This window comes from Malus domestica, chromosome 17, assembly GCF_042453785.1.
Source record: "Malus domestica chromosome 17, GDT2T_hap1".
NCBI lineage: Eukaryota > Viridiplantae > Streptophyta > Magnoliopsida > Rosales > Rosaceae > Malus > Malus domestica.
The window spans coordinates 5,597,826-5,622,009 of NC_091677.1; the positions used below are offsets into that span (position 1 = coordinate 5,597,826).

General features: G+C 36.2%; 4 protein-coding genes and 1 long non-coding RNA gene across 7 annotated transcripts; 3 read left to right on the top strand and 2 right to left on the bottom strand.

Moving 5' to 3' along the window:
* Positions 1 to 202: 202 nt before the first annotated feature.
* Positions 203 to 2,238, bottom strand: LOC103404683 (protein translation factor SUI1 homolog). Its single transcript, XM_008343620.3, has 5 exons — positions 1,957 to 2,238; positions 1,536 to 1,620; positions 710 to 915; positions 564 to 617; positions 203 to 444 (listed from the first exon to the last, which is right to left on the bottom strand). The coding sequence occupies exons 2-5, from the start codon at positions 1,570 to 1,572 to the stop codon at positions 400 to 402; spliced, it is 342 nt and encodes a 113-aa protein (XP_008341842.1). The 5' UTR covers positions 1,573 to 1,620; positions 1,957 to 2,238; the 3' UTR covers positions 203 to 399.
* Positions 2,239 to 4,167: 1,929 nt separating this feature from the next.
* Positions 4,168 to 7,699, top strand: LOC103425912 (uncharacterized). 2 transcript variants are annotated; one of them, XM_017329719.3, is made up of 7 exons: positions 4,280 to 4,445; positions 4,748 to 4,796; positions 5,446 to 5,773; positions 5,871 to 6,087; positions 6,297 to 6,834; positions 6,921 to 7,019; positions 7,279 to 7,699. In XM_017329719.3, exons 3-7 carry the CDS (start codon positions 5,490 to 5,492, stop codon positions 7,533 to 7,535), a joined length of 1,395 nt encoding a protein of 464 aa, XP_017185208.3. In that variant the 5' UTR covers positions 4,280 to 4,445; positions 4,748 to 4,796; positions 5,446 to 5,489; the 3' UTR covers positions 7,536 to 7,699. The 2 variants fall into 2 exon arrangements, with proteins under 2 accessions (XP_070673389.1, XP_017185208.3); XM_070817288.1 differs by lacking the exon at positions 4,748 to 4,796 and having other exon boundaries at positions 4,168 to 4,445.
* Positions 7,700 to 8,361: 662 nt separating this feature from the next.
* On the top strand, positions 8,362 to 11,616 carry LOC103425911 (protein FLX-like 2). Its single transcript, XM_008364011.4, has 5 exons — positions 8,362 to 8,542; positions 8,767 to 9,356; positions 9,464 to 9,609; positions 9,718 to 9,815; positions 10,891 to 11,616. The coding sequence occupies exons 2-5, from the start codon at positions 8,812 to 8,814 to the stop codon at positions 11,377 to 11,379; spliced, it is 1,278 nt and encodes a 425-aa protein (XP_008362233.3). The 5' UTR covers positions 8,362 to 8,542; positions 8,767 to 8,811; the 3' UTR covers positions 11,380 to 11,616.
* Positions 11,617 to 14,481: 2,865 nt separating this feature from the next.
* Positions 14,482 to 18,610, top strand: LOC103404692 (uncharacterized). Of its 2 annotated transcripts, none has more exons than XM_008343626.4 (8): positions 14,482 to 14,639; positions 14,848 to 14,996; positions 15,100 to 15,233; positions 15,588 to 15,771; positions 15,939 to 16,082; positions 16,315 to 16,920; positions 17,135 to 17,311; positions 18,135 to 18,610. In XM_008343626.4, the coding sequence occupies exons 1-8, from the start codon at positions 14,597 to 14,599 to the stop codon at positions 18,309 to 18,311; spliced, it is 1,614 nt and encodes a 537-aa protein (XP_008341848.3). In that variant the 5' UTR covers positions 14,482 to 14,596; the 3' UTR covers positions 18,312 to 18,610. The 2 variants fall into 2 exon arrangements, with proteins under 2 accessions (XP_008341848.3, XP_070673484.1); XM_070817383.1 differs by lacking the exon at positions 14,482 to 14,639 and adding an exon at positions 14,668 to 14,757.
* Positions 18,611 to 22,154: 3,544 nt separating this feature from the next.
* Positions 22,155 to 22,832, bottom strand: LOC139193713 (uncharacterized). Its single transcript, XR_011578160.1, has 2 exons — positions 22,651 to 22,832; positions 22,155 to 22,477 (listed from the first exon to the last, which is right to left on the bottom strand). It is a non-coding gene; the product is annotated as an uncharacterized lncRNA (long non-coding RNA).
* Between the last annotated feature and the right edge of the window lie 1,352 nt (positions 22,833 to 24,184).

A 24,184-nucleotide genomic window follows, 5' to 3' on the forward strand; every position in this document is an offset into this window, starting at 1 on the left:
GCAAATGGGTGGAGGAAGTTTGGGTGCTATGTGTTGGTGGGGAGCTTCCCCTTGCGGAGAATGGACGGGACTATATTTTATGTCAATGCACGAAAAGTCGGTGGATCGTCGCATGTTCTCTCTTTGCTGTTCGTCTGAAGGATGTAAATTTCTGACGCCAAGAAACTCATTTAGTGGAATTCAAGCAATGGAATCAAGGACAAAGTACAGAGTTACGATATTTTCAAAACCACAAATAGAATTTGTCATACATTCCATAACGACGACACATTACACAGGTACCTGAAAATTATAACAAACCGAAAACACACTGCGCATGTCAAACTTAGATGCGGTAATATGCAAATAACAAGGACTCCGATGATAGACAGGACTGTGCAGAGACTTGAACGAAGCAGCTCAGAAACCGTGAATCTTGATGTGATCCTTCTTCACAATGCCAGCCTATAGAAAAGATAAAAAGAAACTGAGGAACGATACTTATAATAATTAAGCAAGCAGATTAATAACCTGTCGGATAACTATAGAACATTTAACATTATTCTTAAGTGGAGGGTGACTACCTGGACTAGGAAGGCAGATACGTTCTTTCGTTGATCACCTTGAAGTTGAATAACCTGCATATGACCAACAATACGATACTTAGAAAACAATTACAGAACGCTATTAAGACAATATTAAGTTCTCGGTTTAACAATTAAACACGCACCTGCCCTTGCTCTGGATCCTGGACAACTGTACCATTGCAACAAAATTCCTTCTTAAGGTCTTTGAGGATTTTGTTGTAGCTAAATTCCTTCTTCAGTCCCTGCACGGTTGTCAGGCTTTTCCTACCGTTTCTTTGTTGGACACGAATGTGTACATAATCTTTTGTCCCAGCACCTGAATCCTCAGCATTTGCCTCAGCAAACGGATCTAAAACAAATACCAACATTCAAATTAGATTTATTCAGATTTCATAGTGCATAAACCAGACACGTGAACCAATGTCTGATGGCTTCATGGTCATAGAAATAGTAACCAATCCAAATATTTAGTTTTTCAAAACAACCAATTTGGGTTAGTTTGGTTCGGTTTCTTTGGTGGATCAGGCTAGTTGTGCGGTTGAATAGTACTCGTTGACTTAGCCATTGACATGGATAAAAACCAGTGTGCATCCACAAAAGCATTTCGATCACGTTTTACAGTGCAAAAACCAGAAACTGAACCGATGTCCGATCCACTCATGTTCACAAAAATGATAACCTAACCAAACCATTTAGTGTCATAAAACAACCAATTTCGGGTCAGTTTGGCTTGGTTTCTTAAACATCGCATCGAAACTACATCTACCAAATACACCAGCCTAAAAAATTGGGATCTTTAAAACGATCATTATGCATCTATGCATCAAAGTCTTCAATCACTACCATCATTTATACGTCCCATAACTATTAAACCACATAATCTTAAACGAATTTGAATACGGTATCAAGCAAGTGCAGCACGCATACAAACATATACGAATGACTTATACAACGAAAAATTAAACATACCGAAGGCAGTAGGAATTTGTACGTCGAGCTCAGACATGAACCTTGGCTACTGACTAAGAAGGCCTTGCAACCAGAAATCTTATACCTGGATCACACACAATTGAAAATCTCAAATTACCATCCTCGGAAAAACACCTCAAGAATTAAATTTAATTAAAACTCGAATCTTTTTGCAAGTAATTTAATAAAAATGCCTCCTTTTTCCAAATTAATCTGCAAAAATCAATGATTAAATATCCTAAATAACAAATTGGGTTCTTTGTCAGAATCAAACTTTATCTTACGACAATTTCCGTTCAAAAAACAAAAGCCGTAAACTTTGGATCGTAAATATTAAAAAGATTTGAGATTCAATCATCAAAACCCTAAACAAGATGAAAGCAAAATCCCTAAACATCGTCGGAATAGAAGGGCGAATTACCTGATCAGACGATTAGGAATTGGAATTGGGTAGGTGGTGACAGCAAAACCCCTAACTTCAAAGCTGGATAAGGTTTGATTCTCTGTCCGCCTCTCGCTCTCTCTCTTCAATTGAAAGCTGTTTGGGAAGTGGGAACAAAGAAAAGTGAATGGAAAATTGGGGAGGTAAAGGTGGGGCCTACTTTGGGTTGGGTCGGTTGCGCGCTAACTTCACGTTTTTCTCCTTTTCTTTTAGCGTGTACGTTTCGTACGGTGCCGGCTAAATAGCATCTCCAATAAAAGCACCTAAAATTATTTTAAAGAGTTAAATTTGAAACCTTTATCTTCATAAAGAGGAAGAATTGCTTTTAAATTACCAAAAACATTTTTTTGTGAAATTATTTTTAAAATGAATCTTGAGTGAAAATGCAAGTGAAATTTGAAAAAAAAAAAACTTAAAGTGCTTTCTACAAGAAGCATCATTTATGTACTTTTGGAACGCAAAAATATTTTCTCTAAAAGTGTTTTCAATCACTCGCTAAAGTGATACAATGCAACCTAATATGCAACACAAAACAACACAAAGTAAAAAAAAATTAAAAAAATAACTAATCCGATAATGGAACCATCAACCAACAATTCATGGTAAGGACAAAACCACTTCTAGAGAGATTTATGGCAATCATAGGAAGGCAAAACGTCATAGATTAGACCAAGTAAGGCGTCTTAGTCATGATCTTTGGAGTAGCCCACAACTACAGTGGAAAACGAGCAGTAGGATATGGCTTAGACCTACCACAACCATAAATCCTAACCTAAATCACAAATAAAGCAAAAAAATCAAAGGGCATATTGTGGATCTAGGAAGAAGCTCCAACAAAAATTAGAGGGTTGTCAGAAAAAACGGTTTCGGGGTACTTTTGAAAAAGATGAGATGTACATATGGGGTTAGGCGAAGGCACAAGAGACATAGGGGGCAAGTGGGGAAAAAGGGTCACTGGTTAAAGGAGGAGAATGAGATGCAGCAGAAACGTGTGAGTGCAGGGTGAAATTAAAGAAGGAAATGAGGGGAAGAGAAAAGGGGTAGAGGAGGTTGTCGCCGATCCCAAGCTAAAGCAAGGAGCTGGTGACTACAGTGAAAAAGCTAGGGTTTGGGTCTGAGGTGAGAGGATAAGGTCTACACCCTCGTAGGAGTACCCAAGTACGAGCCCTTATATAATGGAGTAGGATTCTCTCCCCTTTTTTTTCCCCTCTCCTTCTCTTCTTTCTTATTTAAACATTTACAGTTAAGTCATGTCAACATCTTATATTAATTTTTTATAGAAAGAGAAAGACAAAATAGAGAATGTGAGAGGAGGGGGTGGAATGTGATGGAAAGATGAGAGGAGAAAATTCTAGTCCTTATATAATAGCTAAGTGAACAATTACTCTTCAAATTTATAGAGTCATTATTCTATTGCTAAATGTTAAAAAATTAATAAAACTTAATGATAGATTTATGAACCAAGGAGAAAAGGAAGAGAAAGAATGTGTTTCTTAAAAAGAGTAATGTTAGAGATACCAATTTTTTAAATAAAATTTTGTAAAGCAAATGATGTGGTTGTTGATAATTAGATTATTAATTAAGTGCTGATTCATATGCTTATTTCCCATTTGTAACACATTATTTGATTTACAAATTTGATATCTCTTACATTATTGTTTTTAAGAATAATACTAAGGAGACCAAATTTTAAAACCAAATGTGTGTGAGTAGGGTAGAATTTCAATGCACCCACATAAAGTCTGAGTGTACTTTTTTTTAACAAACAATATTATTTATACTAAAAAAGAAAGAGGTCAATTTAACTTCACAATAAATCAACAATAATGTGATTCAATTATTTATAATGTATGCAAGTGATCCTTTATTATAGTGGTGGAAAATATTGAACTTTTGCATAACGTTGTGGATTTAAACTTCAGTTGTTTACTAATCTAACAAAATCTAACGTTTCACAAAATAAAATAAAATAAAGCCTATTCACTACGTATTGGAAAATTAAAAATGGAACTTTAACGAAAAGCTCCTGGTACTATTCATTTTAACGAAAAATCATATTTTTACACTAAAAAGTCAATCATGATACTATTCACTTTATCTTTTATTTTATCTTTACGGTTAAAACTCAAAAATTTCAAATTATTTTCATTATTTTTTCTAATTAAAAAAGGTGGCCTTTTCTTACAAGATGCCGGGTGGCGCCTTTAATTCATGTTATTATTAAATTCTTCCACACTCTCCACCACCTGCAAATAAAATAAAAAATAAAAAAATTGGAGTTAATGTTCTTCAATCTCCTGAATTTCTGAGTCAAAACCCTAATCTCAGTCCTCCTAATGTTCGCACTACTTTTACTTCAGTGTTTGCATAGCTAAGATTCCTGAGCTTCCAAGAAAGCATGGCCACTCAAAGTCTCTTCACTGCAAATTCACTTCACACTAAACCTTCATCATCCCCACACGCTAAAGGTAAGTTCTTGAGCATTTTTGGTTTCTGGGATTCGAATTTCAGCTGATTTTCAACTACTTGATTGATAAACAAAAGTTATGGCTGCTAAAAATTAATCTGAAGTTATGTTGCTGCTGAAAATATGGAATCTTTGCATGGATTTGTGGAAAAATGACATATTGGATCGGTGATTCGACTGTATGAATACTTATTTTTTGTAGAAGCGATTTTCGACTTTTGACTAATCTAAACTGCGGGGAGAGGGATTCGAACTTATTTTTTTATAGAAGCGATATTCGACTTTTAACAACCCATTCTGCAGATTTTTGCAGAATTTAGTACAGAAACCAATTGCTCAGGTTTCGAAAAGGGTATGTTCTGTATCCACCTCTGAAAAATCACTGTGAAGTTGCTTAAATAATGATCATATAGGGTAAAATGAGGTCAAGAAGAAGTTGGAATGAATTCTTACCAGTTAAAGATAAAACTTGTGCATGTGTTGATTGTGGAAACAATTCGACTCTCTCGGGTTTTGAATTGTAAAGTGTATTTGTAAATTTTGTATAGTAACATTTGCAAGAGCTCATAATTCTGAAACATTCCCATCTTAGCTTTTCTACTACGCATGATTCTTCTTTATCTTTTGAAACTTTGAGACGGAATGGAAGACTAGGATTCATATGGTTAACCCCGGAGGGAAAAGGCTCTGTTGCTGTTTTGATATCTGCCATACATTCTCCTGTTTCTAGTAATACATTGTTGGAATTAGAGGTCTGCCAATAGATGCAGTTAGATGCTATCAACAGAATGATGGACTAATGACAAGGGTACGCCCTATACGGGGTGCTTCTACTGAAGTGGTTTATGCTTATACAATGCACACTTTATGACTAATAAAACATAAAAATGGAATGAGCTAAATTTCCTCGACCTTTCAGCGGTTGAGTTATCTCTAGTGTTATTAACAATGTTTCAGTATTGCTTTCTTGGTATTTCCTCTAACTACTTGTATTTCTTCAGTTGAGAAGAAATGGCATGGATTTATTGCACTTGATAGAAAGCCTATGCATCTGAGGCTTTCAAATGGCTGTAGAGCAAGAGCATCTCTCAATGCCGATTCAAAGTCAATTGAAATCCCTCGACAGTGGTATAACTTGATTGCAGACCTTCCTGTAAAACCACCTCCTCCATTGCATCCCAAGACTTTTGAACCGATTAAACCTGAAGATTTGTCTCCTCTATTTCCCGATGAGTTGATTAAGCAGGAGGCAAGCAACGAAAGATTCATAGATATCCCAGATGAGGTTCGTGATGTATACAAGCTTTGGCGCCCATCACCTCTCATTAGGTTTGTTGAGCTAGCATGCCTGACAACTTCGTTTTTTCTGTAACTTATTCTTCCTGTTAAATTGTTGGAAGTGTCTTATCATTTCAGTTGTATATAGGGCCAAGAGGTTGGAGAAGCTTCTTGACACACCTGCCAGAATTTACTACAAGTATGAAGGTGTCAGCCCGGCTGGATCACACAAGCCCAACTCTGCAGTTCCACAAGTGTGGTATAATGCACAAGAAGGAATCAAGAAGGTCGTGACAGAAACGGGAGCTGGCCAATGGGGAAGTGCATTGGCTTTTGCTTGCACCTTATTTGATGTTGAGTGTGAGGTAACAAAACCTTAACCTTTAAATTGCCTACGTGCATACTCACAAACTGAAGCACGCATATGAATTTTATGGTGCCACTCACATTATTCTTGCCTGGCGTCAAAATTGGTTCAAGCAATACATATTGAGTTATGCCATACTTCTCTTCCAAAACATTAGTTTTCATCATTATAATTCATGCATGTCTCACTTATTCTAAGTATTTATAGGTGTGGCAAGTGCGTGCATCTTTTGATCAGAAACCATATCGCAGATTGATGATGCAAACTTGGGGTGCAAAGGTATACCCATCTCCATCCACCCTAACCGAAGCAGGTAGAAAAATCCTTCAAATGGATCCATCCAGCCCTGGAAGTTTGGGAATAGCTATTTCTGAAGCCGTGGAGATTGCAGCTATGAATGGTGATACTAAATACTGTCTAGGAAGTGTTCTCAACCATGTTTTGCTTCACCAGACAGTAATAGGAGAGGAGTGTCTAAAACAAATGGAGGCGATAGGTGAAGTACCGGATGTTATCATAGGATGTACTGGTGGAGGATCCAATTTTGCAGGGCTCAGTTTCCCATTCATCAGGGAGAAGCTGAAAGGGAAAATGAACCCTGTAATTAGAGCAGTTGAACCTGCAGCATGTCCTTCGTTAACTAAAGGGGTATACGCATATGATTATGGCGATACAGCGGGGCTGACTCCACTAATGAAGATGCATACGCTTGGGCACGACTTCATCCCTGACCCAATTCATGCTGGTAATTACTTACTGGCTCTTTCAGAGCTTTATTAACTCATTGAAATTTACTTCTTCATGTTCAACATTGCCCTATTTATTAAACAGGAGGATTGCGCTACCATGGTATGTCACCGTTAATTTCACACGTCTACGAACTGGGTTACATGGAAGCAATTTCAATTCCCCAGATTGAGTGCTTTCAAGGTAATTTAACTTTACTTTCCATGGTATAAGAACTAACATTGGAGCTATGAAAGTGATTGTTGCACACCCTTTTCTCCTCACGTAACTCCTTGGTATTTATTACGTTCGGATTGAATATTGAAGAACAACAAAGGGACATGGATGTTTAAAAGGAGAAAAATATTGTGCGGAAATCACTTCCCATGAATATATGCTTGGCGTGTGGTAGTGAAGTTATAGAATTGGATTATGGTTCTAACTTTTGTGTGTTCCATTGCAGGTGCTATAAAATTTGCTAGAACCGAAGGATTGATACCAGCGCCAGAGCCAACACATGCCATAGCTGCCACCATCAGGGAAGCTCAGAAATGTCGAGAGACCGGAGAAGCCAAAGTGATTCTCACAGCAATGTGTGGGCATGGACATTTTGATTTGCCAGCTTATGAGAATTATCTGCGAGGAAATCTGGTGGATTTGTCATTTGAAGAGGAGAAGATTCAAGCATCATTGGCTAGTGTTCCTAAAGTAGGTGGCTGAGGCTGCTAACAAGTACAAATCCTGCATTGGATGTAATTTGGCATGCATCGAATGTTGTTAACGAGGGAACTTCAAACTTTTTTTATTATTGAAAAGAAGGATAACTTGTCAAGTACAATATATGTATCAGATCTCATCAAACTGGAGGATATTCGAACGTCAAACTTCTTCCAGTATTTTTTTCATTATCAATACTAGATCTGATCAAACTTGACGATACAATATTTTAAACTACTCTAACTTATGGTCGTACCCAGTGCACAAGGCTCCCGCTTTACGCAGGGTCTGGGAGAGGTGAATGTCGGCTAGCCTTACCCCATTTATGGAGAGGCTGCTTCCAAGAAACTACTCTAACTTATAAATTAAGAAATTTGCTCTTCAATGCAATGAGTGTACATTGGCTTAATCAACTGATCGACTCCACATGAGGACTTAAATTTTATAGTGGGAATCATTTAAAGCCCATTGGACTATCTAACAATTTTGGGAAGAATAATTTGGCCCTTCAAATTTAGGGCAGGTTTTTTATTTTAATTTTTTGTTGATCAAGTGTCCTAGAAAAATAGAGAAGGGTTCTCTCCCGTCACATATATTATTTTTAATCTTATTATTTTTGTAAAAAAATCAATATAAGATATTAACGTGGTTAAATTAAAACCGTTTAAATAAGACGGAAAGAATGAGAAGAGAGATTAGGAGAGGAGAGAATTCTCCTCCTGAAAAAATACGATGCTTTTCACAGGTATTTTTACTTTGCACATAATCTTGTTAACTTTTAAGTATTGTTTTTGCTCTAATTTATTCTATTCGAGGGACAAAAATTGAAGAATAAAAAATGCTGTGAAAAGTAAAAAGGGTGCCAAAAAAAAGTTGCACCGGAGGTGATATTGTTTGCTTGCTTGGTGTAATCATTCTCTCTACTCTCTCACTAGGGCAGAGCAACAGAGCACGAAGGGCACTTCAATTTTCGACACAGAAGAACAAATTTTCTGCCAACCATTCATCAAGTAAGTATCACTTTCCCACTGGTTAATTTTTTTCTTTCCCCAAATTTTCTCGAAAACCAAACACTTTTAGGTCTGAATCGGAAACTTCACTTTGGGCGTGAGATTGGACGGATTCGAAATCAAGATCGATAACAGAAAGAAACCCCGATTGTTGAAAGCAAACCAATTTTATAAATTCAAAGCAAAATGTTTGCGATTCTCATTGTGTGGTTTTGATTGTGCAGAAAAGTTTGTAATTTGTTAGGAAAGTTAGGGTGAATTCGGGAAAAATGGGAAGCAAAGGTCGAATTCCGCCTTCTCACATGCGTCGGCCGCTCTCCGGACCGGACCCATTTGGCCCGGGGATGCGGCCGCCCCATGGCGCCTATCCTCCGTTTGATATGTTGCCTCCTCCGCAAGTTATGGAGCAGAAGCTGGCTGCACAACATGTGGAGATGCAGAGGCTTGTGGTGGAGAACCAGAGGCTCGCCGCCACCCACGGAAGCCTGAGGCAAGAGCTGGCGGGTGCTCAACATGAGTTGCAGATATTACATGCCCAGATAGGAGCTATCAAGTCTGAGAGAGAACAGCAGATGAGTAGCCTTGTGGATAGTATAGCTAAGATGGAAGCTGACCTGAAGTCGGCTGAGCCTGTTAAGGCGGAGCTACATAAGGCTCGAGCTGAGGCCCAGAGCTTGGTTGTTTCGAGGCAAGAACTCATCACCAATGTGCAACAACTGGGGCAGGATCTTCAGAGGACTCATGCAGATGTGCAGCAGATTCCGGCTTTGGTTGCACAGCTTGATGGACTGAGGCAGGAATATCAGCTATGCAGGTTCGTGCTTATGTTCTATTTTTTTGTAACTTCAAACTATAATGCTTGTTGTGTATTTTCCGTTATGAAAAACGGATTGTCATTTTCTGTTGGTTGGAATTGTGCAGGGATACATATGACTATGAAAAGAGATTATACAGCAGCCACCTTGAATCACTTCAGGTCATGGAGAAGAACTATGTTACCATGGCTAGGGAGGTGGAAAAGCTCCGAGCAGAGTTACTGAATAATTCTAATGTTGATCGTAGAACTGGTAAATTTACTTCCTTTCGTATTCGAGGTCATTTGGATACCCTTGTTTTTTGTTTACCTTGATCTTTAAATGCATCGTGGATGGCTTGTCTGTGGCAATGAAATGTAGGGGCCCCATATTATGGAACCCCGGGAAATAATGAGAACGAGGCTACTGGGCAGGCTGTAGGACAAAATGCGTTTGAAGATAGCTACGGGGTTCAACAGGTATGCGATCTTCCACATCTTGACTTTTGTTAGCTGTTCATCTTATTATTTTACTTTATCCCTTCAAATTCTAGAATTATGTACCATGCTGTGTCGTTGAAGTCCCAGTTGTTTCAACTGGGATTGGCTGTTTGCAATAGTATAGTGTGTGTTGGTGACATCAATGACTTATTCGTCCACACGCTATTAACACAAGACTATTGCTTGCTTATCAAAATAGATTATCATTTTGTCAATACAACTGAAGCTGAAAATACTTTGAGCTTGGTTTTTTATTTTATGAATCATTAGTGCATGGATGCTAGAAATTGTTACGGTGGTTGTCGAAAACCTTTTATTTTTGCTTGCATCTCGCCAAGGTTGTTCCTTGCCAGAAAGTAAATTAGAGTTAAAAGTATCTTTAGGAAAAGAATACACAGGTGACAATCATACTGTGTTTTATCACTCCCTTACTATTGGAACACCAAGACAACTTCAAATTAGTAATGAGGGTATCCAAGATAAAGTAGGAGTAGCTGAAATTGAAGGAAAGATGAGAGAAAATCGGTTAGGGTGGTTTGGACATGTGAAACGAAGGCCTATTGACGCTCCGGTTAGAAGATGCGATTACGGGACAGAGGTTTAGAGCTGAAGAGGTAAAGGAAGACCTAGAAAGACCTTGTAAGAGTCTCTAAGAAAAAACTTAGAGTGCTTGGATCTAAAGGAAGACGTGACACAGAATCCGAGTGCAATGACATTTTAAGATTCATATAGCCGACGCCACTTAGTGGGAAAAGGCTTTGTTGTTGTTGTTGTACATCCATAGCCTACGCTGTCTCAAAGCCAATTGATAATAATTATGGTTAGGTATCTCGGTTGCACGGAACTTGAGTAAAATTAGTACTATAGTAGGTGATTTGAAAAATAATCAAGAAGGTATGGCCTGTAAAACCTTGTTGAATATGGGTGCTGATAAACTCTTAAGAAGTGCTGTCCTGCTCAAATCATGTTTTTAGGTGGAACATATTTTTCTCACTGCCTCTAGAGTGATGCAAATGAAAACTTATACATTGTTACACTGTATAATGTATATCAGGGACGTGCCCCCTTCCCTCCGGCTACAGCTGCGCCTGTTGCTGCTGGCGTTGGCGGTGCTGCTGCCACCGGGACTCCTCCATTAGTTGGAGCTCAATCTGGACCTCCTGGAAGGACTGGTTATGACGCACCAAGAGGGCCTGGTTATGATCCTTCAGGACCTGCTCATGATGCACAGAGAGGACCTGCTTATGATTCACAGAGAGGGCCTGCTTATGATCCACAGAGAGGACCCGCTTATGACGCACAGAGACCTGGATATGATGTACAGAGACCGGGTTACGAAGTGCAAAGAGTGCCTGGTTATGATCCAACCCGGGGTGTCAACTATGATGCACAGTCTAGAGCTGCTGGTGGTGGTCCTCAAGGACATGTGCCCACAGGCAATGTGCATTATGGTTCTGCAACAACACCAACGGCTCGTGGTGGGAGTGGGTATGAGGCACCACCACCTCGAGGACCAGGAGGGGGAAACCCTGTTCGAAGATGAGCTCAAGTCATCGAACCAAAAAATTCTCGCAGAAATACGGTAGCAGTTAGGATATCCAAAATTTCTCAAAACTTCCTCTGAATCTCCAATCATCTGCTACCTTGAATAATATGTATTTTTGGGGGCCTTTTCTGGTCTTCGGCTTTTTTTCTTCGATTTTTTGTTTAACCGGGGTATTCTGGTATTAGTTGGGACACAGGCAACCGGATTCAAATGAGAAGAAAGATGTTGCAGTCACACTCTAGTCTTTCCAGTTTCTACAATCATTCATGTTTGAGAAACTAAATTGGACCCAAAAGAGAAGGGGAGCACAGATACTGCATAAAATAAAATGTACGTTAATGCCAAAAAGGGAAGTCAAATGTATAACAGAACTCTGTTTTTCCAAGTCGTATAGCTTCCGGCTATTGATGGCCGGCGACATGGTTAATTTCTTAAAGCTTAAAAAACACTAAGATCCATCAAAATTCTTCACTTTTTTAAATAATTTAAAATCAAATCTTAGTGAAATACACATAGTTATGTTCTACTATAAAATCTTGAATAAATACAACTAAATTTACATGCAGTTTTATAAACTTTTCAAAAATTTTAATTGAATACTCATGAACTTCTTAAAAATGTTGATTAAATACTTCATAATTTAAAAACTCTTTGAAAGGCTTTCTTTTTTTTATTAGCACCCCATATAATGTTGAATGCATCCTGCATTAGAATTTAATATTAAATGGTTTGTGTACCTTTCTATGCAATGACAATTTTGACCTTATTAGGTTTTAAATAAATAAATTTCTAAATACACCATAAATCACTTTTAACGTATTATTTATCTTCTCAACTATCAAAACTCCTTCCACCTAGCATTGTTGAGCAAAACCTTAACTAATGAAACTACAAACATTTTGATTGAGAAGAATTATTTTTCACGAATAAAACATGAAATCGATGTTTCGGAAGCTCCACATGAGGTAAACCAAGAGGGTGCGACATGCAAGCATCATTTAGAGAATGCATCCCAAAGAAAGACAATTATTGGCGGATATGACATATTGAAATAGAACCAAAGAATATAGTGTTTTCCAGCCATATATACTATTAAATTGGTAACACAATGGCACAATAACACACCTAAAAAGATGACAAAAGAAGAAGAAGAAGAAAGATTTCCAATCAAAATTACAAAATGTTTATTAATACAAAAATGTTGATTGAGAAAATCTTTCAAATATAGCATAAAAACCACTTAAATAGACCTAAATACCCTCAAAATTAAAACCAAATAACAAAACCCTATTGAATTATAATTTTAAGAAAATGAGAGACCACTATGTTAGAGGGTTCTCAGTCAATACCAATGAAATCAACGATCTCAGTATAACTGAAATCTTAAAGGCTACTGACAATTTCATTGGTATTGGCTGTTGGCTGATTTCATTGGTATTGGCCCTATGAAATAATGTTCTCTCATTTTTCCTAAATTCTGACTCAATAGGGTTTTGTTATTTGGTTTTAATTTTGAGGGTATTTAGGTCTATTTAAGTGGTTTTTCTGCTACATTTAAAAGTTTTTATAAAAAAATGACATTTATGAAATTAGGTGTTAAATTTTGGCTACTATTGATAAATCCTCAAATAACACACAAGCTTAGAAAGATGAAAATGGATGCACTCCATAGAAGGTTCCTCCCTCATGGACAAAGAGGCTTTAAGACATTTATAGGTCCATACTCCTTATAATTTACCTACAAATTTGGAGATACAATTCAATCTCATGGACAGAAAGCAGCAACTCTGCAAAATTTTCAGTTCGAAAAAGAAAACGAAATGAGATAAAAACCAGTGATTGTAAATGTGAGTTAAATGGTGATTAGTGACAAACCTTGGCACCGTCATTGGAACCCTGCTTCCTTGCATCGTTGTAAGTCGGCTAAGACGGAGTACCTGGTAAGTTTATGATAAAAGTTATAATCTCTATTAATTAACGAAACCTTCTTTGTCAACCAAAATATGGTGAAAAGACTACTTAGTCTTCTATCACACAAAAAAAAAAAAATGATGGGCAATAATGTAATTCCATAGGTTCAAATTTTATTGTTTTTTATTGAAATCTTACCTACAGATGATATTAAAAGACCTTCAATATTTAAAAAATAAAAAAAAATAATCTCATACTCTCCCATGTTCTCTCTCTCCCTCTCTCCTTCTCATTTTCTAAAAAAATGTATTCTTACACACAAAGTGTGTAGGCAAATGCTAGTATTAATTATTCTTATAAGATTAAGTTCATCCAAACTGACAGGATAATGATTTTGATTCGTTTGAGTAATTAGCCTCAAAGTGATAATTATTACTACTAATCATTATCCTAGAAGTAATTAACCTAGGAACAGCTGGGTAGCTAGATTCATTTTACCAAAATTAAAAATAAGTACAATAAGATTTGAAGAATGTGGGGTGTATAAAAAATGTAGGGTGTATGCATAAAAGGTAAGGTATATGTTTAAAATGTGGGATGTGAGAGGAAATATGTGGGGATGTATGAAGATAATTTTTAATTGAAAAAGCAAAAGTGAGGTGTATTAAGTATGCGGAGGTTTATTCAACAATATGTGGAGTGTTAATATAATAAATCATTTTAAAATTTTATACTCTTTTTTTTTTTTTAAACAAACAATAGTATCTACACTAAGGGGAGGGGGTAGACTTAGTCTTACAATGAACTAGTAATAATGTAGTATTCCTCTTCACTTGTAAGTGAGAGGTCTTAGGTTTGAATCTCGTGGATAATTAATTCGATACCAAATTAGACTGCCCATTGTGTGGCTTAGTTGAATTCCCCCTCCCTTTATTAATTAGGGTCATTTTACTTTTACTATTTTTTTTAGTGCATCGATATTTTTACACTAAAGAAAGGGGGTTCGGCTAAACCACACAATGGGCAGCCTAATTTGGTATTAAATTCGCCGTCCACGAGATTCGAACCAAAGACCTCTCACTTTCAAGTAAAGAGGAATACCAAAAGACTGTAATATTTTTACTAATTTGTTTGTATTTTAATTTTTGTTTTGAAGAAAAAAACAAAATAAATTATTGGACAGGAGCCATTCTTTTGAGTGGCCCATCTAAGTAAAAGGCAGGGCCGTCATCCGCGGCATTCATAAACGCTTCGCTGCTGCCGAAATTTCAAAATTTTCGAGTTGCCCGCCAAATCATTTTCAATGGCAGAACAACGCCACCCGCTTCGCCTCCCCCAATCTCCCGGTCAATCTCTCTCTCTCTCTCTCTCTCTCTCTCACTCTCAACTTCAATTAAGCTTAATTCGAAGCATATTAGTAATGATCATACCATTAGGATTCTTCTGAAGCTTCGTCAAGATCTAGTAATTATAAAACCGGTAGATTTGGCTCGAAACTGTGTCGTTTTAAAAAGACCCAGTTTTTGAAGTGGTTGTTTGTTTGTGTATTTGCAGAGGCCATGGGGTCACCGATTCAGGGCATGGAATCCGTGATCGCGACCGTAAGCGGGTACCACGGCTCGGAGCGGTTCAGCCTCATCAAGCTCATTTCTCGCGCCGGTGCGAGCTATGTCGGCGCGATGTCTCGATCGACCACTCACTTGGTTGGTTTTCTTCGAACCTGTTTCGATGCATTTTCTGTTCTAATTAGGCAATGTGACTGTATTTTGTGTTTATGGAGGTGTGTTGTTAAAATTTGGCGATTAGGTGTGTTGGAAATTCGAAGGAAGGAAATACGAACTAGCTAACAAGTTCGACGCGAAAGTTGTCAACCACCGGTGGATTGAGGAGTGCATAAAGCAAGGAAAACGAGTACCTGAGCGTCCTTACACTTTGAGATGGTATGGAAAAATTGCTTGACTTCCCCTTTTTTTACATAATAATATGTAAGATTACATCTGGGTTGTTAGTATTTTTTAAGTTTAAGGTGTAAAAATGATTGCTTTCTTTGAAATTGAGACTGAATGGTGACGTGGTAGCTTCAGTGAACTAATTAGGTGTCAACATTTCTTGGTTTGGGAACTCTTAGGTGTTAGCAATTAGGTGATTAAATCTGGGATTTAGCTGTTTGATAAATTGAGGTATTACTCTCGGATTAGTCCAACTTGTTGCTTGCCGCTGCCTAATTTATATTTTTGACTTACAAATTAGATTTGTAATCAGGGACATACACTTCTTGGGTTTTTTATTTGCAGTGGACAGGAAGTCGGACCCTTACTCTTACAACCTCCACCTGTTGTTACAGTGGGTGAATCATCGAAAAAATGGAATGCGCTTTCGGACAAATCAAATGGTTATAATGACTCGGTAAAAATTATTGATTCGCAGTCTGGAGCTTCTCGCCGTCATCTTTTGGCTGAATCACGTCTTTTGGATGAGGTAGCTTCTGTAAAAATCTGTCTTTATCCCTCACACTTACTCTTATTATATGATAATGTTGTCTTGCATGTTTGCCGCAGAATTCCTTTGTTGAAGCATTTCAGTTTTTCTCAGTTTGACAGACATGGAGGATCTGACTGTGCTTTTTCTATGTGAATTCTCTGTAGAATTTGTTTCCTGCGTTTAAAGAAAACAGCAGTTCTCATAAGGCAAAGCAGAAACATGTTGGAAGGAATTCGAAGCAAGAACTGCGATCAAGTAGCAGGCACTGTCTTGAAGATCCTCCTCTAACTAGATCACTTAGAAGGGAGGTAATTGATTCAACTGAATTTTTACGTCCCTTTTTTTACTTTTATTTTTCCGTTCTTTTGCCTCTGGTGGTCTTCCCTTGTATATGTTTGTGGATAAGTTTTTTGTATATAGAAAATTAAGCTTCACTTTTCTAAGTAATGTTCCATAAGCGTTTCAATTTTCAATATCAGATAATTGTGATTAATCGCTGCCATGATGCAATCTTAACGTCATTGTGTCTTGTTCTCGTAGGAGAAGGTTCAAGAGTCTTCCACCCATTTGGTGAGAGCTAAAAGAAACATTTTCAGTGGTAAGGAAAGCAGCATGGCTGAAACTTCACGTAAAGGGAGGAAGCTTATAAAAAGTAATATTGGTAGACGTATGGTCGAATCAGAACTCTCAGAGTCTGATCAAGAGTGCCACCCAATCAGATTTCAGAGTACACGTAATGATGTAATCACAGTCCTTTCTGACCATTCAGATGAAGAAAGAAATGATAATATACTGGAAACTGAAAGAGATACTGATAATGGGTTGTATATTGGAAGAAGAATCAGAAATGGTCTGAAAGGTGTTGAGGAGGCTGATCGGAATCACCCATCTTCTTCCAAGCATCCAAATATTTCAGTTGAGGATGAACCCACTGCTCTGGAGGAAACTCCCCAAGATGAATGGTTTGAAGTTGAGAACTCAAAAGAGGAATGTGAAGGCAGATTTGAGACTGAAGCTGCCACCAAAATTCCTTCGATGGAGTTATCATGTGTAATATGCTGGACAGAATATAGTTCAATTCGAGGAATTTTGCCATGTGGTCATCGATTCTGTTATTCATGCATTGAAAACTGGGCTGGTCATATGGTACGTATTCTTGTTCACTAACAATTGTATAATTTCTGATTGTTCAAAAGTTTTAAATATTCTCTGCGTTTACCCAAATTGAAATACTTTTCTTTATTCTGGTTTCAAAGATTGTCGACCTTCCCATGAACTCGCCTTGATTTAGTGTTTTTCTCTTCTTTATTGATATTATTTGAGGACACCGAATTCATAAGTTGTTTATGGTGTGTGGCAGAGTTCAAGGAGAAAGAATTCAACTTGCCCTTTATGCAAGGCTAGTTTTACCTGCATTACCAAGGTTGATGATGCAGACATGATTGATCAGAAAATATACTCCCAAACCATTCCATCTGCCCCAAAAATGGACATACCAGTGCCTACTTACCGAGGACCACCCAATTTTTCTGCTCCGGTATGTAAACCTCATTGTTTTACTGTTAAAACTTTATATTGGACATTGTCTGAGTGCTAGTTGTAAAGTGCACATTTTAGGCCTGCCTACAATGCTTATTTGTGTATGAGATTTCAATCTGTTCAATTTAATGCCTTTCCAGAAGAATTCATTCTCCATTCTTCAATATCAGGCATTTTTAAGAGATCAATGTTTGTAAATGGATCTTTGTAATCTGCCTTTTGGCCTATTTTTGTTTTAAATGAACTGATGTTTTTGACTGAAATGAAAAGGCGTTTATGATGCATTTTTATAATAACATGCTTTGAGGATTTTAAGCTATCTTAATTTAAACATGGACGAAGAGTGCAAAAACACACTAGTACGATCATGTTGACATGAAAAATCAAAGGAAAAGATTACAAGGATCTGGAAAGTTCATAAGATCTTAATTTTCTACCTTACCAAATGACAATATCTATCTCCCAACTTACTTAAAATTTTCTTTCTCCTCTGTTTGGACATGTCTCCTCTTGAAGTTGAAAGAAAAGTCATTCCTTACATTTCCGATAGCTGTGCAAACATTATGTGTCTCCAAATTAGAAATTCTATCTGGATAATCTGGAAATGTGTGGGGTGTGCAAGACCTGCTTGGATTGTCAAAGAAATGTATGTGCAATTGTTTGCCTTTAGAGCTCTTTTGCATTTACTCTTCCACTGCTTACTCTTGCTAAAACTTTTCAAGTGTTCGCTCTCGTCATTGTATGATTAAATCTTTTGCTGATTTGGTTGTCTGGGTGCTTAATCGAGCCTTTTCTTTTTATTCTCTTCTGGTGATAAACAGTCCATATCAGCAACTGCTTGTTCTGTATGTCGTCAGCGGGAACCTGTAGATCTTCTGTTCAGTTGTGACGTCTGCTGCATTCGGTGCATCCATAACTTCTGCCTGGACCCTCCTTTGTTTCCCTGGACATGCATTCACTGCAAGGACCTCCGACGGCTCTACCTTCACAGCTATTGATATGCATCTCCGAAAATATAAAACATCAAGAAGGCCTCAAACCTTAACGAGTTATGAAAATGCTGATGTTGTGCTTGTGACCTAGTATTTTCACAGGGGGCTTAAAAAGTCATCAGAATTGGTAGCGAGTGTTGTTCTTTATATCTACAATTCTAATAGTCTATACTCTTTCGCCGAGCATTCGACATTAACTGTCGATAGGCGATAAAATCTTTTTATCTTTTCATAGTTTGAATTTTAATGTGTTTTTAATTGACATTAACCGTTGTCAGAAAAGCGACGCTAATTTTTCTATTTTATTTTTAACACCTTCAATGGCCAAAAAAACATGAAAGAAAAGCAAAAGGTAGCACCTCATGTATTATTTAATACACCCCACATAAAAATTTATTGTTAACACTGCAAATTGTTAACTGCACCTCAAAGCATATTCAATGTGTATTGTATTTTTCTTTAAAGCTCTGCTTCTTCTTAGAGGTTGTCTAGTCAATGTTATCCGTGTTCGTTTGATGTTTGAAGACAGAAACCTCGCGTTTGTGGAATATCAAATGAAATCTCACGTTTGTCAGGAATATTCATGTGTTTTTGTCATTTGCCAGAAATTTATTGTGGGAGAAAACAACATTCATGATGTTTGAGTCGTGTGAATTTGTCATGAATATTCATGTGTTTCACATTTATATGTGGTCCAATATCACCTATGATTCATTCATTCACCTATTAGGAAAAAAAAAAGAAGAAAATCTTTTTAGAGCCTATCTCTCTGTAATATTTTGTGTGGACAACATTTGCCCTATACTTAGTGAGAAAATAAGGGTAATGCTACACTTATTATATTTTGTAGGCTTTTTAGTCAAAATGGTTTTTGGGATTTGCATAACTATCACTTTAGTCTATGAGATTTAAAATCGATAAAAGTAGTCCCTGAGGTTGTCCATCATCCATCATTTTGGTCATTCCGTTAAAAAACTCCGTTAAGCTTGAGGGTATTTTTGTAATATCAAATTCTCCACTTGTTTTTTCACCCTTTTTTACTTATCTCTCTCGTCTTTTCTACCATAGTCCTCATGTCTCTCGTCAATTCGTCCTTGGCAGTCACAAAGAAAAAGGAAAAAGTGATTAGGGTTTTTGAATTGGGGCTTTGGGTGACAGAGATTCGTTTGGTGTAAAACTAAGATTGAAAATCAGAAATCAGTAAGGAATCTTTGAACCATCCATTTCATTATATTCAAGTGTGCATACTGTACAATTTTTTTCCAAAAATTAACGAAAGGGAAAAGATCAAGTACCGTTTGCGATGATTTACTTGAGTTTGACGTCAAATTGTTTTTAATAATAGTTGAAGAGTTGATTTCACTGTCAAAATTAGCAACATAGGAGTATTTTTTTTTGAGAGAAATGTGAGAAAACGGTGAAAAATCATGTGGAGAATTTGATTTGACAAAAATATCCTCAACTTAACGGAGTTTTTTAACAGAATGACCAAAATGATAGATGATGGACAATCTCATGGACCACTTCTATTGATTTTAAATCTCAGGGACCAAAGTGATGCGTTATGCAAATCTCAGGGATCATTTTGGCTAAAAAGACTATTTTGTATAGAGTAGTACTGTATTTACCATTTATTTGTACCTTCATTTGTATCATCTCTCTAATAGAGGTAGGACTCACCAACACACATGAGTTATATCACTGTTAGAGAGATGATACAAAATAGATGGGTTCTGTCACTATTAGAGAGATGCTACAATATAGATGGTAAGAATATTATTTTTGTTTTTTATCATATTTGTACTACTTATCTAATAGAGATAGGGTTCACCAGCACATGTGAGTTCTATTTCTATTAAACGTATGATACAAATGTGGTATGAAAAAATGTGGTAGGAGTATTATTTTTTAGAAAGGCGTCATTGAAAATATCAAGTAACTTTTCAAAAATGTGATACAAATATGGTATGAAAAATATAATAAAAATCATATTTTTGGAAAAAATAATGTGGAGTTGATCTTCAAAGAATAATAATGTTGGGCGCCATTGAAATTGTACAGTGCATGATGTCGCCCATCAAATTAATTAAAACCTTCATTTTTCATAGGCAAACAATTTGCCACGCCAAGACCACTTTTACTTTCGGTCTCTTTGTCTTCTATCATTCGTCTCATTCCGCGACCTAATTCTGTTGTGTTCTTCTTAATCTTAATCACAACAACTTATATATGTAGAAAAGAGAATGAACAAAATTACCCAAACTTAACCAATCACCAATGCTTTTTATCATGTGGCTCCATGTTGGAGGTGATGTAATAACATGGCATTTCTTCCGCATTGTGTTGTGTAGTGCACATATATAGGAGTACAAATCATCTCCGGATCTAAAGAAACGAAGCTTAAGGATCAAATGATCCGGACCGATGAAATTTGATCAAACAACTACAATTATTATAACTTTTAGAGGGTTCCCCTGTTTGTAGCCGTTGGATCAAATTTTAACGACCCGAATCATTTGATTCTTAGGTTCCCTTTTTTTAGATCCAGAGAGGATTTGTAATCCATATATAGTAGTGGGTTGTAGAAGAAGATGCACATAATGCATGAGGATAAAAAAAGCAAAAATGCTATTTTTATTATCTATTTATATCATTATCTGTATCATCTCTCTAATAGAGACGAGACTCACGTGTGTTAGTGGGTGCTACCTCTATTAGAAAGATGGTACAAATGATGATACAAGTAGATGGTAAGTGTAACGTTACTCTAAAAAATGCCCTTACAAAATGCATGGAAGGAAATTGCTCAATTTTAACTACCCTTTCCTACATCATCCCACAATTGAAATTTAGAAGGGATAAATTAAAAACCATGCTGATTTTGACATGAATTTTTACTTTTATTTATTGTTTTTCATGAAAACTGATAGATTTGGGTGTAAGCAAGTTGACTAAATATTTTAGCTTCATCCATGTTGCACTTTGTCACTCACAGTACCGATCTAGGTTCAGTGTTTGTTACTGAATCCATAGAAAGGGAAAGAGAAACTTAAATTGGAGACTTAATTACCCACCAGAAAAAGAAAAAAAATAATTGTCTAGGATAATACTTGCATTCCTCCTGCCCCCTTCCTCTTTTAGGGGGATGAGCTCATTCTCGCACTTGCAAATAACATATTTATATTGTGAAAATTTTATAATCGGAACTGTTTAATCTCTTAATCTTTATTTGAAGATCCTGTTTACAAAAAACTATTCGACTTTGAAATTGTTTAGTCATCTAAATGTATCAAAATAAATCAGCAATGTAAGTATCAAGTAGCATATTTATGACAAACCGTTGATTTATCTGATACATTTGGATGACTAAAAAATCTTCAATTCAAATGAATTTTTTTTAATGGATGATCTTCAAAGGGAGATTAAGAGATTGAATGATTCCGATTATAAAGTTTTTACAATGAAGATACGTTATTTGCAAGTGGAGAGAATGAGCTCATCGCCTAAGGAGAGAATGCAAGTATTATCCAATTGTCTATTAATAAGTAATAAAGACTTTTTGACATCTATAATCAATCAATTGTCTATTAATAAGTAATAAAGACTTTTTGATATCTATAATCAATAACCAAACAATGCTTAGTTGCTTAAGACATATACAGAAAGGAAAAGAACAAAATAGAGGGCAATGAACAACCTCTCTCCAAAAATTGTAATCTTGGTAAAATTCACACCTTGTATTCTTGATATGGCAATATTGTGTATATGGTTGTGAGTGATTGTGTGTGTGTGTGTGTGAGGAGTGAGGAGTGAGGAAGAGAGAGATATACTGTAAGAACTAAGAAGAGAAGACCCCAAATTCATCACCTTTTATTCTATTGAACGAAGAGGGTAAGTTACCCAACACAAGGAGGAAATCATTAGCTTTGGTATTTTTTTATGTCTAAAACATATACAATCAAAAAGCAAAAGTTTTGGACTTGGGAGAATCTGCAACTTTCATAGTCTTTTCAATGAGCTTTCTGGCCTTCTTGCTCCTGATTTCAACTCTCATGCTCTCACTCTTTTCGATCTTGTCGTAAGGCTTCTTATTCACCTTCAAAGACCTCAACTTGGATTTCAAGTTCACCACCAACCTCTCCAATCCCAACATCACCATGTCTCGGCTAAACCTGCAGATTTCGAACCCAATTCCGGCTAGAACCCAGCAAAACTAGGGAATCGAAATCGAAATACGGAGACCTGTTTTTTTTTTCTGGCAAAGGAAGAGCTTGAGAGGTTGAGACTTGAGGGTGAAAATTTAAAGGAAAGTTTGAGGCCTTGGGAGAAAGTTAGAGAGACCTACCAAAGAGAGGAGTTGAAGAAGAGAGTTTTCATGGAGGGAGTTTGGAAAGAACCAAGTGAGAGAGAAAATATGAATGAATCAAAACGGTTGGAAGACACACAGCGTAATATCGTTTATAGAGTACTTGGAAGGCTTACCACGCAAAACTTACGAACCTTAAGTGTTTATAGTTTATACCGCTCCTGACTTATCTCAAAGTAGGGCCTACCTTTTGGATATAATCTTAGTAGATACGGAAAAATTATCATGTGGTACTCAAATACGGTCACGTGATATAATCCATTTATGTCTTATAACATGAATGGATAGTACAACAAATATCTACTCACATTATAACATATGAACATCATACTTTCGCATCAAGCTAATTACTCGTATGTATACAATTGGTTGTATATTTGTGTACAACTATCTTATATTGCAATGTTACGTACAATTTGATCGATACATAAATTCTTTTCCACTTTTCGGTTGGTATTTAAATATGTTTACTTGGTTTCTAAACTTTATATTGTTTATTTCATTTTTGGGGACGTTTAAGCTTAATTGGATTCACTTTAAAATGTTTACAAGAACAACTTGGTTCTCTGTAATCCCGAGGGGTCGTTTCTCTTTTCGTTTTCTTATTTTGTAAGGAAGTTGTATATATTTATATTTTGTACTTATTTTTGTTGTTGTGTTCTTTTCAGTCTTTATAATATAAAGATTGAAGCTAGGCAACTAAATTCTGACTTTCCTATTAAATTCGTTGAGAAATGATAATTTATTAAAAGTGAGACTCTTTATGGATTTTTTATCATATCATGTTTTTTACACAATATTTTATAATATTAGTACGAAAATTAACATTAAAATATGAAGTGACAAATAGTTCATGAAGAATCTCACTTTAAGAAACTCTTCTTAGTATTTCTCAATTTAGTTTTACATATAACATATGCTCGAAGGTGGCATAAATCATAGAAGGGAAAATATGAATCTTCCAAGAAACAAATTGAAACAAATTGGATTTGCTAGTAGTTTTACTATTATACTTTAGCTTTATCAATTACCAATTATTGGTAGCAAGATAAGGCCATAAAAGCAGCCACAAGTTTACAATCTTAATCCTTTTTCAAACATGCAGAATTTATTCTTAATCTATTACTATTGTGCTCTATGTAATTTGAGGCGCAGGGTTTCATTCCAAAATGAATTTATCGGTGATACTCCAAAAATTTCATTTTATATTCTAATTTTTTTTATAATTAAAAAGAAAAATATAGTTGTAAGAAGTGCATAATTAAACTTTTAAAGTGTTAAATAATAGTTATCCTTCAAAAAAAGGAAAGAGAATTATGAAATGAATAACTCTACACACATATCAAATTTCTTCTCCGAACTTTATTTTTTTACACAAAACGAATATACAAATTTAGACAACGGCATCCTGAATTAATTTAAGGGATTCTCAAACAAAAAGAGTTCTGAAACAAAAATTAAGGTCAACTTGACCAATTTAACTGTCATCATATTACTGTCCCTCAGAATAATG